This window comes from Rana temporaria, chromosome 8 (assembly GCF_905171775.1).
Source record: "Rana temporaria chromosome 8, aRanTem1.1, whole genome shotgun sequence".
Taxonomy (NCBI): domain Eukaryota; kingdom Metazoa; phylum Chordata; class Amphibia; order Anura; family Ranidae; genus Rana; species Rana temporaria.
This window is the reverse complement of record NC_053496.1, coordinates 143,040,011-143,055,033: the sequence shown is the minus strand read 5'-3', so window position 1 is coordinate 143,055,033 and position 15,023 is coordinate 143,040,011. Positions and strand designations below refer to the sequence as shown.

The following is a 15,023-nucleotide window of genomic DNA, read 5'->3' as shown; positions in this document are numbered from 1 at the left end:
CAAACTTGCACGTCCCCCCTAATCTGAGAGTGAAAAAAAAGAGGTGAAGAGAGCTCTGCTCTACAAACTTACACCTGCCCCTCCTAATCGGAGAGAGACAAAATACTTATAACAGGTCCCTACTCTGCAACCAAAGAAAAGGGGGGAATTTTCCCTGCAATGCTAGAACCAAGAGGTGCAAAGATTATCCAAATTGTGTCAAATCAATTGTCTAAACCATGGCAATAAAAAAAATGATTTGTGAAAATTATTTCTCAGACAATTACCGCTATAATACAATAGTGTGGGGACCAAAAGGTTTGCAGGATTCCTAAATGAGTTATCAAACATTACCCTCCTTCACCCTAATCAATAGACCGTGGAACTGGCTACTAAAACTTCTCTGTATAAATTTCTACAATCATCTCTGCCTGTAGAATTTCTTCTCACTGTCTGTTTCTTGGCTGAATTAATAACTGCCATCCCTAGAAAATTCTTCCAGTATAGAGATCTCAATATTACTATATAATGATCTTCAAATCTGCCTGCCAGGTAACCTCTCTAATTCCAATAGGCTGGCTATAGGTACCTATAGTACTTTAGGTACCTCAACTCACTGTACCATTTCTTCATACTGACTGTTAATAGGCTATGAGCAAATAATTGAAATCCCTAGAACTAGGGTTGTCTCAATACCGATACCAAGTATTTGCCCGAGTACTTGTACTCGGGCAAATGCTCCCGATGCTTCACCCGATACTTGTACTGTCAGCGGTCAGTGCATGGGGAAGTTACAAGCACCGATCACCGCTGTATAGATTTAAAAGTAATTTCTCCGCTTCTCTCTTCACCCCCCCCCCCCCCGCGCGGCTTTCAGCTGCTTTAAAATCAGCGGTGATCGGTGCTTGTAACTCCCCCACACACGATCACCACTGACTGTCCCGTGTCCTCCTCCAGCCCCCCCCCCCCGTTTTGCTGCAGTTTGTCTTCCTCCCTCCATGTCCCCCGCCGTGTTTCTCTCTCTCTCCGTGTCCCCCGTGTTTCTCTCTCCCTCCGTGTATCCCTCTGTATATCCCGCCGTGTATCCCTCCGTTTTTCCCCCTGTGTTTCTCTCCCCTTCCTTGCTCCTCCTCCACCCCCTGGAATTGTCAGGATGGAGAGCGGGGTAGGAGCCGGTAAATCTGGCTCCTTACTGCTCCAAATGGACAGAGTCAGTGATCACTGACTCTGTCCATTCACATAACTGAAACATTGTAACCTGTGTTTACAATGTTTCAGTTTATGAATGAAGAGAAGACGCTGTCTTCTGTCCTTTCATTTTCAGCGCAGCTGATGCTGCTGAGAAAGGGACTGGGGAACATGTGTACCTAGTCCCTTTCCCTGTCTCAAAGGGGAGATGTCAGAGGTCTGTTAAGACCTCTGATATCTCACCAAAGCCCCCGAACAGGGCTGAAAAAATAAATAAATAAAGAATAAAAAAACAAAAGAATAAAAAAAAATTATTGTAGAAAATAAATAAAAATAAAACACACTGACACGGAAAAATGAAGTTCAATGCTTCCAAGCATGCGTCGACTTGATTCTGGGCATGCTCGGGTTTGGAACTGATGCTTTTGCGTACTAACCATCGGTTTTGACCTATCGGTTAGGCGTCCATCGGTTGATTTTTAAAGCAAGTTCTACATTTTTGGACCGAAGGATAACTGACCGATGGGGCCCACACTTGGTCGGTTTGGACCAATGAAACTGAACTTCAGTCCATTTTCATCAGTTTTGTCCGATCGTGTGTACAGGGCCTTATGCTCAGTTTAGACAACAAGCTTTGTGAGCTGACGACTCTTCTGTCTAGGGACAACTTGGACCCTGTATCAGTTAGAGACGTGGTTCAAGAATTCAAATGAGTAGAAAACGACTATACCAGGGTACGCACTTTACAGGGATGACAGAGTAGGGAAGAGGGAAGTATGTCAAAAATAGCATAATGCTAATGTTCCTTCAAAAAACAAATGACATACTCGAAACCCTCTGGGTCTGTCCAACCAGAGAGGGATCTTGTAGTATACAGACCCCCAGGACAGACTGAAGATTATGGTAACTTGTTGTTGAATGACGCGATAACTCAAATGGCAATGAAGGGAAAGGTTTCAACATGCCTGACATTAACTGGAATTCTCAAACTGCTAGTGCAAGCAGGAGCAGGGATGTAATGGAAGCACTGAATGGGGTTTCTCTAAAATAGTTAAAAAAAAAAAAACTCAACCCGAGATGACCATATTCTAGACCTAAGCCTCGTACACATGCACGGTTTTCTCGGCCAGATACAGCCAGAAAACTGCTGGCAGAGCTTTCCTGCCAAGCAAATCGTGCGTGTGTACGAGGCTTTGAGGTTTCTCGTCGAGAAAACTGCCCAGAATCTAGACGAGAAAAATAGAGAACCTGCTCTCTCTTTTCACGTTGCGATTCTCGGCAGTGTTTTCCTGAGCGTGTGTATACTTACCTGCCTCAATGGAAACCCGAGCATGCTCGAAATGACTTTGACGCATGCGCGGTAGCTTCCAATGCATAGGTAGGGTGAAGCAAGATGGCGTCGACGGCATCGATTGTGACGAGCGCATGCTCATCGTAGTCAATGATGTCACCGTGTACGTGCCATTCAAAAGAACGGCAGTTCTTTTGAATCGTACGTGTGTACGCTCGGCCAGCAAGAAAATCTTGCCAGGAACCTCGTCAGGAAAAACGTTTTTTTTTTTTTTTCCTGACGAGAATCCCGGCCATGTGTACAGGGATCTAGTATTGACAAATGGGGATCGACTGTCTGGGGTTGAGGTGGGAGAGAATTTGGGTTCTAGTGATCACCAATCTCTTTGGTTTGATATTTAAACAAAAACCTAAAAGTCATATACAAAAACCTAAAGATTTAGAAACTTGCGACGGCGGATCCTAAATCCCCCAGCGGAATTCAAATTCCGCGGCTAGGGGAGTGTCATATTTAAATCAGGCGCGTTCCCGCGCCGATTTAAATGCGTAGGCGCCGTCCGCGAAATTTCCCGGCGTGCATTGCTCCCACTGACGTCGCTAGGACGTCAGTGGTTGTGACGCTTACGTAAACGACGTCCGTCCGTATTCGAGAACGACTTACGCAAACAACGTTAAAAAATTCAAATTCGACGCGGGAACGCCGGCTATACTTAACATTGGCTGCGCCTGATAAAAGAAAGGGTAAGTATACGACGGGTACGCCGCTACGGAAACGTCGTAAGAAGACTGCGTCGGGTCCGCGTACGTTCGTGAATTTGCGTATCTCGCTGATTTACATATTATTTCTTGTAAATCAGCGGGAACGCCCCCGGCGCCATTTTTAAATTTAAAAATAGATCCGACAGTGTAACACTGTCGGATCTAGCCCTATCTATGCGTATCTGATTCTATGAATCAGGCGCATAGATAGGACCAGTTTACGTCAGAGATACGATGGTGTATCTGTAGATACACCGTCGTATCTCTTTGTGAATCTGGCCCTTCGATTTCAAAAAGACCAATTTTGCTGAAATGGGGAAATTTTCTAAAAAAAATGAATTGAAAGTGGGCACTATTAAAGTCTACCACCCTGGAGGCAACTTGATTATATGTCAGGCAAGTTGGTAAGAATAAATGGAAGGAAAAAACAATATGATTCACTAAAGAGGTAAGTAGGTTAGTAAAAAAAATCAGTATACAGAAGATTCAAGGAAACAAAGTGTAGCTGACGAGTATGAAAATAGACAAAAGGAGACCAAACACATTATCAGTGCTGCCAAAGCACAGAAAAAGGAGGAAATTGCTAAATCGATTAAGAAAGGAGAAGAAAAACTTTAAACTGTACATTAGCGATGGAAGGAAAAATACAATGGGATCACTAAAATGAAAACTGGGCACAACACATGTTGCGGGAGACCTGTATGTGGCAAACCATTTAAACAATTACTTCTGTTCAGTTTTCTTAGAAATAAATTGCACTAACAATAACAAGTTGGGGAATCATATTGGTTTTAGTAATGACTGTTAGGCTCTGTTCACACCTAGGCGTATATACGCCTGAAGCGCGACGCCGCAGCAGCCCCTAAGACGCTGGAGGGATGATTTTACATTGCCCTCTATGGAGATGTTTCACGCCGAACGCCTGCCGCCTGAAAGCAAGTCCCGGACCTTTTTTTCAGGTGGCGTTCACAATCGCGGCGTTTTGTCGCCGCAAATTGCGGTACAAAACGCCGCAATTTGTCACCGCAATTCGTGAGACAAAACGCCGCCATTAGGTACGCCAAGGTGTGAATGCAGCCTAAATGTTTAGATTTTCTGTAGACAGAGGTAGCAGATGAACTGGCTCGGTTAAAGCTTAATAAAGCAAAGAACTTTGAAATATAGTTGTTGGACCATTAACAGATTTTTTTTAATCAATCTCTTCTAGCAGGAGAAGTTCCCCATGACTGATGGACAGCTAATATTGTACCTATTCACAAGAAGGGCAGCAAGGTAGAAGCTGGCAATTACAGGCCAGCGAGTTTAACATCAGTTGTAGTCAAGTTAATGGAATCACTCCTGAAAATAAAATACAGAAAAAGAGAGACAGGTCTGATACTACCCATGACATACCTTCATCCCTAAACAATGGACCCATATATATATTTTTTTTTTTAAGACTGTAAAAGTTAAATAAGAAAAAAAAAAATTAAAGCTCCCCGTCCCGCTAAGCTCATACACAGAAGCGAATGCATACGTAAGTCATGCCCACATATGAAAACTGTGAGGTATCGCTGCGATCATTAGAGCTAGAGCAATAATTCTAGCACTAGACCTCTCTAACTCAAAACCGGTAACTTGTAGAATTTTTTAAACATCACCTATGGAGATTTAGAGTCAAAATGTGACCCCATTCCACGAGCAGGCGAAATTTTGAAGCTTGTCTTATTTTTTCATTTAAATTTTTTTTCTTTTTTCCCAACAAATTGCGCTTGTGAGAGCGCTGCGCAAATATGGTGCGACATAAAGTATTGCAATGACCGCTATTTTACTCTCTAGGGTGTCTTAAAAAAAAATATAATGTTTGGAAGTTTAAAATCTCAAAATGAGGCTCTGTCCTTAAGTGGATAAACAAAGTGCCAGAAAAGCCAGGTCGGCAGATACTTAATGGGGAGGGAAGTTTGATTTATGTTTTGGTAGTTGATGGTTTAGTAGAGTTCTAGTAGCTTACAATCTGCAAGATTTGAGGCAGCAAGACCTAACAATTTAGTTGCTATTGGATAGAGAGAGTTTATTTGATGGGAAGGTAGTTTTGGAGACCATTACAGAGGAATTACGTTCCTCCAGAGTACCATAATAGGTACCTATAGCCAGCCTATATAGTAACATTATTGAGATCTCTATACTAGAAGATTGTTGGGGTTGATTGGGATTCCAGTTATTTATTCCTAGCCCATCAACAAGAAATGGTACAGTGAGTTGAGGTACTCCAGAGTTCTATAGGTCACTATAGCCAGCCTATTGGAAAGAGAGAGGTTACCTCATAGGCATGAAGATTTGGAGACCATTCTAAAGAAATACTTTTTCTCTATACTGCAAGATTGGTCTAGGGATGCCAGTTATTTAGGAATCATACAAACCACACAATGGTACCCACACTACTCCATTATTATAGAGGTCATTGTGTGAGAAATTATTTTTTACAAGGCAGGTGTTTTCTTGCCATGGTTTATGCAATTGCTTTTACACAATTTTGGATAAGTTTTGCACCTCTTGGTTCTAGTGTTGTGCTTTTTGCAGGGAAAATTCCCCCCTTTCTTTGGTTGCAGAGTGGGGTCCCTGTATAGGTTTTGTTGTCTGATTAGGGGTTGTACGTTTTTATAGAGCCGTCTTTCTTCTTCTTTTTTTTTCTTTTTTTTTTTTCAGATTGGGAGAGACAGGTCAAGTTTGCAGAGCTCTTTTCACCTCTGATAATTACTGACCATCATCTACACTTGTTCAATCGAACTCTCCCTTGAAGTAAAAAATACACAGTTTATATACAATTTATTAAAATATCCTTAATAAAGGTTACATTTTATACCAGTGGCAATTGGTGTGTAGGGAAATGTACCCTTGTTCATTTTGGAAATACATTGATACATAGCCAGGCTGTTTTTAAACTGTGACAATGGGTGGGGTAGAGGATTCCCCACCCACAGTCACAATGAGGGATCGGGGAGGTGCAGGGCTGCTGCTTTAGTAACATGGTACTGAATATTGAACATGTTACTAAAGGTGAACTTATCAAGTTGCAAAGTGGGACCTCCATGCATCAGACTTATTTCTCTTACGTTCATTGACAGATGCAGCTCTTCTGAATCTTGACAATGGGTTTTATAGCACTACCCACAGGAGTAGGACACTAGGCACAAAAGAGCAATTCACTGATAGAGGAAAGTCTTTCAAATTATGCTTTGTGTCTGTCTTTAGGAGGAAGACATAAATATTGTGGTGGTTGATTCAGATCCAGCACTCCGTGCCCATAATGACCGTCTTAAGATTGATGAAGATGATTTCTCTCCAGATATCAATACAGGTGAGTAAGGCTAAAAATAGAGGACATGCGCATATTTTTCTTTGTTTAGGCTCTACAATCAAATATCAGGTATTCAAGCTGATATTGCTGACCTGTGTTTGGTAGAGGGGCTTCCACCCTGATAATTGTTCCATTCCTTCATAATTGACCCAGAAAACCCTTGTCATCTTAGGCCCATTTCAGACGTCCGCTTTTTCATCCATCTGTTTGCGGATGAAAAAGGGACATACATTGGTCCCTATGTGATTGCGGGTGTCAGCAGATAAACATCCGCTGACACCTGTAATCACCCGCCTCCGCAAAGATCCGATTTTGCGGACGGAAGAAAACCCTATTTTTTCTTCCGTCTGCGGATCCGATCAGATGAACACGGTCCGTGTTCATCCAATCCCCCATGGGAGAGAGCGGAGAAAAGACAGGGCGGTCCCTGCACAGTGTGCGGGGACCTCCCTGTCAGCCGCCCGCTCAGATATACGGAGCGATCCCCGCTGAGCTTACGGACACACGGAGGCGGATCAATACTGATCCGCCCCGTGTGAAAGGGCCCTTAGGTTTTCAAGCACTGTTATCATTTGTATTAGCTTGGCACTTCTTATGCCGCGTACACACGGTCGTTTTTTTGTGATGGAAAAAAAACGTAATTTTTTAGCATGAAAAAAAACGAAATTTTTCAAACTTCATTTTAAAAAAACTACTTTGCCTACACACCATCGTTTTTTCAAAATGCTCTAGCAAAGCTCGGTTACGTTCAGCACGTACGGCGGCACTCTGTTTCATTCAAGCTTGCATCATAACTTGCTTCTGAGCATGCGCGGGTTTAAAAACTTCGTTTTAAACGTTGTTTTAGCCTACACACGGCCATTTTTTATGACACAAAAAACAACGTTTTGAAAAACGACATAAAAAATAGAAGCATGTTCGAATTTTTTTTTCAGAAGACATAAAACAACGTTTTCCCCACACACGGTCATTTTAAATGACGTTTTTAAAAATGTAGTCTTTTTTTCATCACAAAAAAACAACCGTGTGTACGCGGCATTACATTCCATAGACATTTGGCCAGGGCATATCGGGTGAAATAAGGACTGGGCCCAAATAGACAATTTGCTGTATGGCCAAACCCTGTGGTCAGTAAGGTGTCTACTCATGCCTTTCCATCTTCTCAAACCCTCATTCCAGTTTCTGATGTTGAGATGACCTTACAGTATTTTGACACAAGGTAGGTTTTTGGGAGGTGGGGAATCTGTGTGAAAGCTGAGGATTCCTAGTAACATCCCCTAAAGTTCAGGTGCTCCCAGCTGCACAAAGCAGACTTTTTTAAAAGATTTATATCTGATGCCTCATGGTGCCCAGTATTTAGCTCTGGCCTTAAAGTGGAGTTCCACCCATAAATATAACATTACATCAGTAGTTTTAAAAAAATGTCATTAGTCTTTTACGAATTTTTTTTTTTTTTTTTTTTTAGATGCCTTCAAAGTGTTGTTGCTAGGCAGAATAGTTAATCTTCCCACTTCATGCACCTAGGCGCTTAATGCTTCCTAACCTACACCGCACAGACTCCTGGGAATGTAGTGGGTGTAACTTTCCAGGAGTCTGTGCACTCCCCAGTCTCAAAGAATCATGTGACTTGGACAGCACAGGTGCTGAAACCTGATCTGACACTGCTTGTGCAGCACTGAGCATGTGCGAAATCTGAAAGGCTGAAATGCAGGAAGTCATACAGTCTGGCTTCATGATGCCCACACTTAAGATGGCCCCAGTCAATTTCTATTTTATAAAGTGTCTAAATGCTGTAACAACCTAACAAAACGGACCTTAGTTTACAGACTAACTTTACTAGAATACATTAAGCTTGTGTATTACAGGGGTATTTATATTTAAAAAGTGAAATTGTGGCCGGAACTCCGCTTTAATTAAAACAAAAACAAATCTTGTTAAACGCCTTTACAGCTGATGTTTAGTTCTACTGTCTGTCCTTGTAGTGCACCGCTGGAGCCACACAAATTGGCTGTGAAAACACTTCAAGTGCAGGTGTGGTTCACCTGTATCCCAAAATACAGTGCTGGTGCATGTGCAGACTATTAATAGGCTTGTACATAGCCACATGGCAGGTGGGGATGTCAGCGCTTTTATGTAATGGCTGTGTTATTGGCATGGTCAAATCTAAGGGCGCTCTGCATTGGCAGGTGGCAAAACTTAAATTTAATGCCTTAGCATTTTATGATGCCTGGTCTCCTGTAAAATGCATTGTTTTTAATAAGGATTCACTTTCAATGGGCCTGTTAAAGTGACAGGTTCATTTTAACTAATCAGATGATATAATTATAGTAAAATAAATAAATTTGTCAATATAAGCATACACTAGTAGAGTACAAATGTGATGCAATGTTATGGGTAGGTAGTGGGGGGCCACAGAAATCAGGTTTCATGAGTATTATATTGGGGACCTTCAGTGAAGTGGATTTCAAATTTACAAATGAATCTCGTGTATTGGAAAAGCAGGAGAGAATTTTAGGTAGAGCTGTCAAATGCTTACATTTCCTGTTGGTATGTACTGTAAGTAAGAGGTAAGCACATTGGGATTGCTTGAGCAGAAAAAGGCTTCTTCTACTTATGAAAAGTAAAATGCTGCTTGAAAAGGTAAACTTGGCTTTTAATAAATGTAATCGGTAGTGGAATGCAAGGATTCAAGTTTGATCCCACGTCAAGCTTTTTTTTTTTTTTGCAACTGTGACTTTAACACCAAAGCCAGTATGTTCGGTTTTTCACACGCATGTGTCAAGTATGAAGCCTAATCCTTGCATATAACCATGTTGACCTTAGATATTAGAGTAAAACTATAGGCAATTTTTTTTTATGTTTTATTTTGGATAGAGTAAGGGAGGGTTATGACCCCTTTCGGATTTTGTTTTTAACCATTTTTGTCCCATTGGATAGATTTTTCTTCACTTCCTGTCCCACAACCAAACAAAGTGAGAAGAAATCTCTGCAAATTAAGGGAATTCCTTGGACTCTCAGGTTACCAGAACTAGTGTATTGGAAGATTTCCTCCTTCTATTACCTTTCTGGCGACAACCCAAGATTTTTTTTTTTACTTTCACTTTTTATTGTTTTAATCAATACTTTATTGAGAGCACACGGAAAATACAGAAATTATATGGCATACATGTCCAGAAATCGAACATATGCAAATGAGACTCGGGAATAGGGAGATACTAGCTGGTTAAAGAGGCAGATGCATGTAAAAAGGTAACCCAGACAACCAGACCGTAGGGAGTCTGTACCCCGTGCAATATTTTATCTGGTGAAAAAACGTAAGTAAGAAAGTAAGTAAACGTAAGAACTCCAAAAATAGTGGCTAAAAAAAACAACGAAGATAGGAGGGAAAAAGAGGGAGCAGTGCAAGGATGGAAAGATGGAGAGAAAAAGGGGGGGGAGTGGTAAGGAATAGGGCAACAAAGAGAGGGAACCACTCATTCCACCCAGATCAGGAAAGACCCAGCGGTGCAGCTTCCAACATGGATGATTGAGCTCAGCAGAGCCTTGTAATAATCCCTTTAGAGTAAACAAACTTTCCGGGAGGCTTATTTCTATGGCGACCAGGTCCTCCAGCTTATTAAATTCCGTCACTTTTTTCAACCAAATGGCTAAAGTGCCATTATTCACGTGTAATGTTTTACTAATGGCATTTGTGAAGTACTGGCATGTTAGGTAGAGTACAAAGAACCATTCATATCCATCTGTTTCCAAAAGAGGGGAATGCAGCTCTACAGTTTACCTTTTTTCCAGTTTCATATATATTGTTCTGTTGCTAGATTAAACAGGGCTTTGAGAAGGCAGACATGCAGCCTCTTGCCAGTCATATGCTGTGCAGGCTCCCTCAAAATGTTTTTTTAATGATTTCTATAGACTGATGGAGGTAAAGCATGACATTAAACAAATATTTTGGGAACATCTGGGTATCCATAGACTGCAGAGAGACATTGATTGTTGGTGTTGAGAATCCCTGACTTTCAAATCAAAATTTGTGTTACAGCTGGCTAACCTGGTGTACTTAAGCGGTACAAGGTTCAAAACAAATGTCATTGGTAGGTAGGCTGTGTTATTTATATGTATTTTAATGCAAAAATTTGTAGAGAGTGTTTTTAACACAGTTAAATAAATGGCAGAGGCTGCATCTGATCCTTTCTGGAGACCTACTTTATGTGGTACAAATTCCACAGTCCCCGCCTGGTGACCATAGAGATACTGTGGTTACCATTTTACAGATGGTGGTATGCCTAGGACAATAACAGCATTCAAGATGAGAAACATTAATGTCCAAGAGCTAATCCGGGCTATAGAGGAACATCCAGAGCTGTATGATACTTCCTTAGCATCCTACAGTGACTGCTATAAGAAAAAGGAGGCTTGGGTTGAAGTGACTCGTCGAGTGACCCCACATTGGCACACTATGTCAAGAAAAGAGCGAGAGCTACAAGGTGCGTAACATTTTTGCTTGCAGATTAGCATCTTTATCATTTATAAAAAAAATAATAATAATACATGGTAATAGACTATGGGAAAAAGTTCCATTATTCACGTGTAATGTTTTACTAATGGCATTTGTGAAGTACTGGCATGTTAGGCAGAGTACAAAGAACCATTCATATCCATTTGTTTTCTAGAAGAGCTTATGACCAGTGAGCTTATGACCAGTCATACAAAAATGTTCAGATTATTCATATTCTAGTTTTAGGAAATCTAGTATTAATCAGACATTATTTACCCTACTAGATTGATATACTACTTTTGATTGAAATACTAAAAAGGAAAATGGGTCATTTACTTCACACTTTATGAAGTAATTTTCCATTAGTTTAGTGAATGTGGCAAAAAAAAGGAAAAAAAATAGTAATCTTGCTTGCACATGATTGTAGCGTGGAAGTTGGCTGAGCTTCACCTCATTCACTAAACTAAGAAAATTCCCTAGCAATGTGTGAGCAGCCCATTTCCTTTTAGTAAATCAACCACATAGTTTACTGGTGGAATTAAACCAGCACTAACCCCTAAGCTGCCATGTTGGCTATGCGCATGTATTTTAATGGGTTATCCTTTGGCAATGCAGATGAGCACATTCATATATAAACAACAAAGGAGAAATATACTGTGCTACAGAAATAAATGAAGTGTAAAAATTGATAAGTGCAATAGATGAAAATAAATTAAATTAATAAATCAAGCTGCAACACCTAAAAAACATGTGATATACATGTAACAAGATGAAAAACAGGAGGGGATTGGGTTGCGCTAGAAAAATCGACACAACCTGACCATTGTGCGTATAAGTGTATGAATAAAAAGCTGAATAATTCAAAATATCATATATAGAAATGAAGTGAAAATTATGTTGATTGAAAGGAGGAATTCCTCAGGGTCACACCAGGGGAAAGGTAAGTGAATGCTCTTACCAGACACGTTGGACCCCCTGTTAGATGGGGTCAAGAAGGCATATGTATCCACCTGATCCAAAGATGGGAGATCACAGGGACTGTAGGCTCCCCGGCTTCCAACATATCCTCACCCAGTCCGTGCAGGTAGCTATCTCCTCGGAGCGATCCGCTCTAAACTCAGTATCCCACAGGGAATCACAGAGGGAAACATACCGGATGCTCGAGATAGTGAAGTACCATAAAAACTGGTTTTATTAAAAAAGTGTAACATATACACTGCTTCCGGAGCCACGCACTGACGTTAACGTGACCCCGGAAGCACGGTTGTACGTTTTGTTTTTTATGTAATTTTTCTGCCGGCAAATTTAAATCTTTTCAGTGTATATGTTACACTTTTTTAATAAACCCAGTTTTTCTGGTACTTCACTATCTCGAGCCTCCGGTTTCTTTCCCTGTGGAATACTGAGTTTAGAGCGGATCGCTCCGAGGAGATGGCTACCTGCACGGACTGGGTGAGGATCTGCTGGAAGCCGAGGAGCCTACAGTCCCTGTGATCTCCCATCTTTGGATCGGGTGGATACATATGCCTTCTTGACCCCATCTAACAGGGGGTCCAACATGTCTGGTAAGAGCATTCACTTACCTTTCCCCTGGGGTGACCCTGAGGAATTCCTCCTTTCAATCAACACTTATCTGAATCAGTGGCGGACTGGTTTTTCTTTCATCCTTTCACTGTTTGGATTATGTTTGAAATTGGACAATCTTTTCACTTTTTTGATGTCTGAACTCTATTGTTTTTCTAAACATATGATATCAGCCTTATATTTATAGGGACTTTTTTTGCAATTAATTTGTAGCCCTATTTTTTTATGTATTTTTCCACATATATATAATTTTCACTTAATTTCTATATATGATATTTTGGATTATTCAGCTTTTTATTCATACACTTATACGCACAATGGTCAGGCTGTGTTGATTTTTCTAGCGCAACCCAATCCCCTCCTGTTTTTCACATTCATATATAATAGTCTGTGCTAAAAAAAAAAAAAAAAAGTCTTCTTTCTGCCAGTATCCTTGGGTATCACAGTGATTATGTATGTGCATGTATAGTGGGCAATTTTTATTTTATTTTATTTAGAGCGCCAGCTAAAAATCCGTTGGAAGAGTCTGCGAGACCGTTTCAAGAGAGATCTTAATGCCTTAAGCACTCAGAGGACTGGGTCTGCCAAAAAAGTGAGAATTCATCGTTTTTTTGAGAAGCTACAGTTCCTCAAGGCTTCAATGACAACACGAAAGTAAGTAGTGTGTTTTTTTTTCACTGACCTGAGCTTTATAAAACATCCATTTATGATTTGTTTTTCTGTCTTTAGAACATCTGGAAATATCAAAGAGGAAAGCGAGGAGAGCATGCCCATCCCTGTGGCTGAGGCTGCTGGCGAGGAAGAAGCAGAGACTGAGCCTTCCCAACAGGCCGATTCCTCAGTCAGCATCGCCATCCCAACAGAGGAGAAAATCCTGCGACCATCTTCACAGCAGCGGGGTAAAAAAGTGCCAAAGAAAAAAGTCAGTTTTCCCGACCCCCTGTCAGCAGAAGTAATGTCCGTCTTGGGGGAGATGAGGGATCAACTGCGAGAAGCCCGTGAACGTGAGCCAGCCCGCCAAGAAGAAAGCATCTCCAGCTTCCTAATATCCCTAGGAGATGACATGCGGCGTATTACTCCAGAACGACTGCCTCATGTCAAGTTTCAGTTGATGCAGGTGGTCCATCAAGCTATATATGCCCCTGCCACAATGCCTGTATCGTCATTTTCTACAACCTATCCCTCTTCTAACTCGTCCTCATTTCCTCCCTCTTTATTGACCACAGAGACGCACACACATGATTCCTACACTACAACACCATCCCCCATGCATCCTCATAATTCATAACCATTGTACATGATGTACATTGCTTATCCTACATCCACCATAAGCTATTTTACAACCTCCCTATTTTTGTTTTGGCTCTGCCACACCTCATGCAACATTTGCTTTCAAAACTTGTAAATAGGCCACTGTGTTTTTTAAATTATTTTTTTCCTGTAATTTTTTTATTTAAAAAAAAAAAGGGGGAAAAAAAAAGGTTCAATATATATATGTATGTGTCATCATTTATTACTAGTGGCTCTGGAAATCTAGCACAGAATTGCATGCAGGAGACACTACTACAGTATTACATCTCATACTGTAAAAATGTATTTACGCACCACACGTCTACCAGTGTTTTGGTGTTCACTTGCTTTATTATGAACAACCTAATCCTGAACCTGTGATTTTGCAGGCCAGAAATTCTCAACTGCCTGTCAGTTTCTCTGCAGTCTTGCATACTACTGAGCTTTCAGAAATGATTCATACACATTCTCCAACCTAACATGTTCTGTTGACAGCATTACAGGCAGGCTATAGAGGATGCGATGGCTCTATTCCTGACTAGAGGTTTTCATATACCCTTCTCAGTCTCACAATAGAAAAGTGTTCTCAAAATTAGATTAAGTGAACCTATACCCAAATGGCAACAGTGTTAAGAAAGGTAAATAGAGTAAGCCCCCATTCACACCGGCGGCGCAGCTTTGAAATTGCGCTACTTCAGTGAGATTTCAAAGCTGCAAATCAGTGAGGTTTGCACTGTTGATTTCATTGTGGCTTCATTTAACAAAAGTCTATGAAAGACGCAATGAAATCAGTAAAAAGTAGTGCAGGAACCTTGTTTTCGTAATCCCTGCTTCATGAGGCACAACGATATGAACAGTTCCATTGCCGACACTGGGGTGCGACTTGGAACTGTTAGAACAAGTTGCACCGGTGTGAAGATATTTTGGCTATGAAAAAGTTGTTTGAAGGGCAAGGTCAAAAGTTCACTTTGACTGTACTTTCTGCTTAGGAGAGATCACATTACCAAAAGCTTAGCCCCTACTTGCATACGAAGCATGGCAGGTGCTAGAGAAATGCAAGTGATTGTTGTGTTGTTGTTTTTTTAAATTAAGCTACTTACAGAC

At 41.0% G+C, this 15,023-nt stretch overlaps 1 protein-coding gene across 1 annotated transcript in view; it reads left to right on the top strand.

Annotated features, from left to right (window-relative positions):
* The window catches only part of LOC120909133, a 62,022-nt gene extending 47,955 nt beyond the window's left edge, over positions 1-14,067 (top strand). The window contains exons 5-8 of the mRNA XM_040320806.1: positions 6,448-6,553; positions 10,822-11,034; positions 13,127-13,283; positions 13,359-14,067. Of these exons, the coding sequence (XP_040176740.1) occupies positions 6,448-6,553; positions 10,822-11,034; positions 13,127-13,283; positions 13,359-13,917 (1,035 nt within the window). The 3' untranslated portion in view covers positions 13,918-14,067. The remainder of the gene's footprint in view (positions 1-6,447; positions 6,554-10,821; positions 11,035-13,126; positions 13,284-13,358) is intronic.
* Positions 14,068-15,023: the final 956 nt, after the last annotated feature.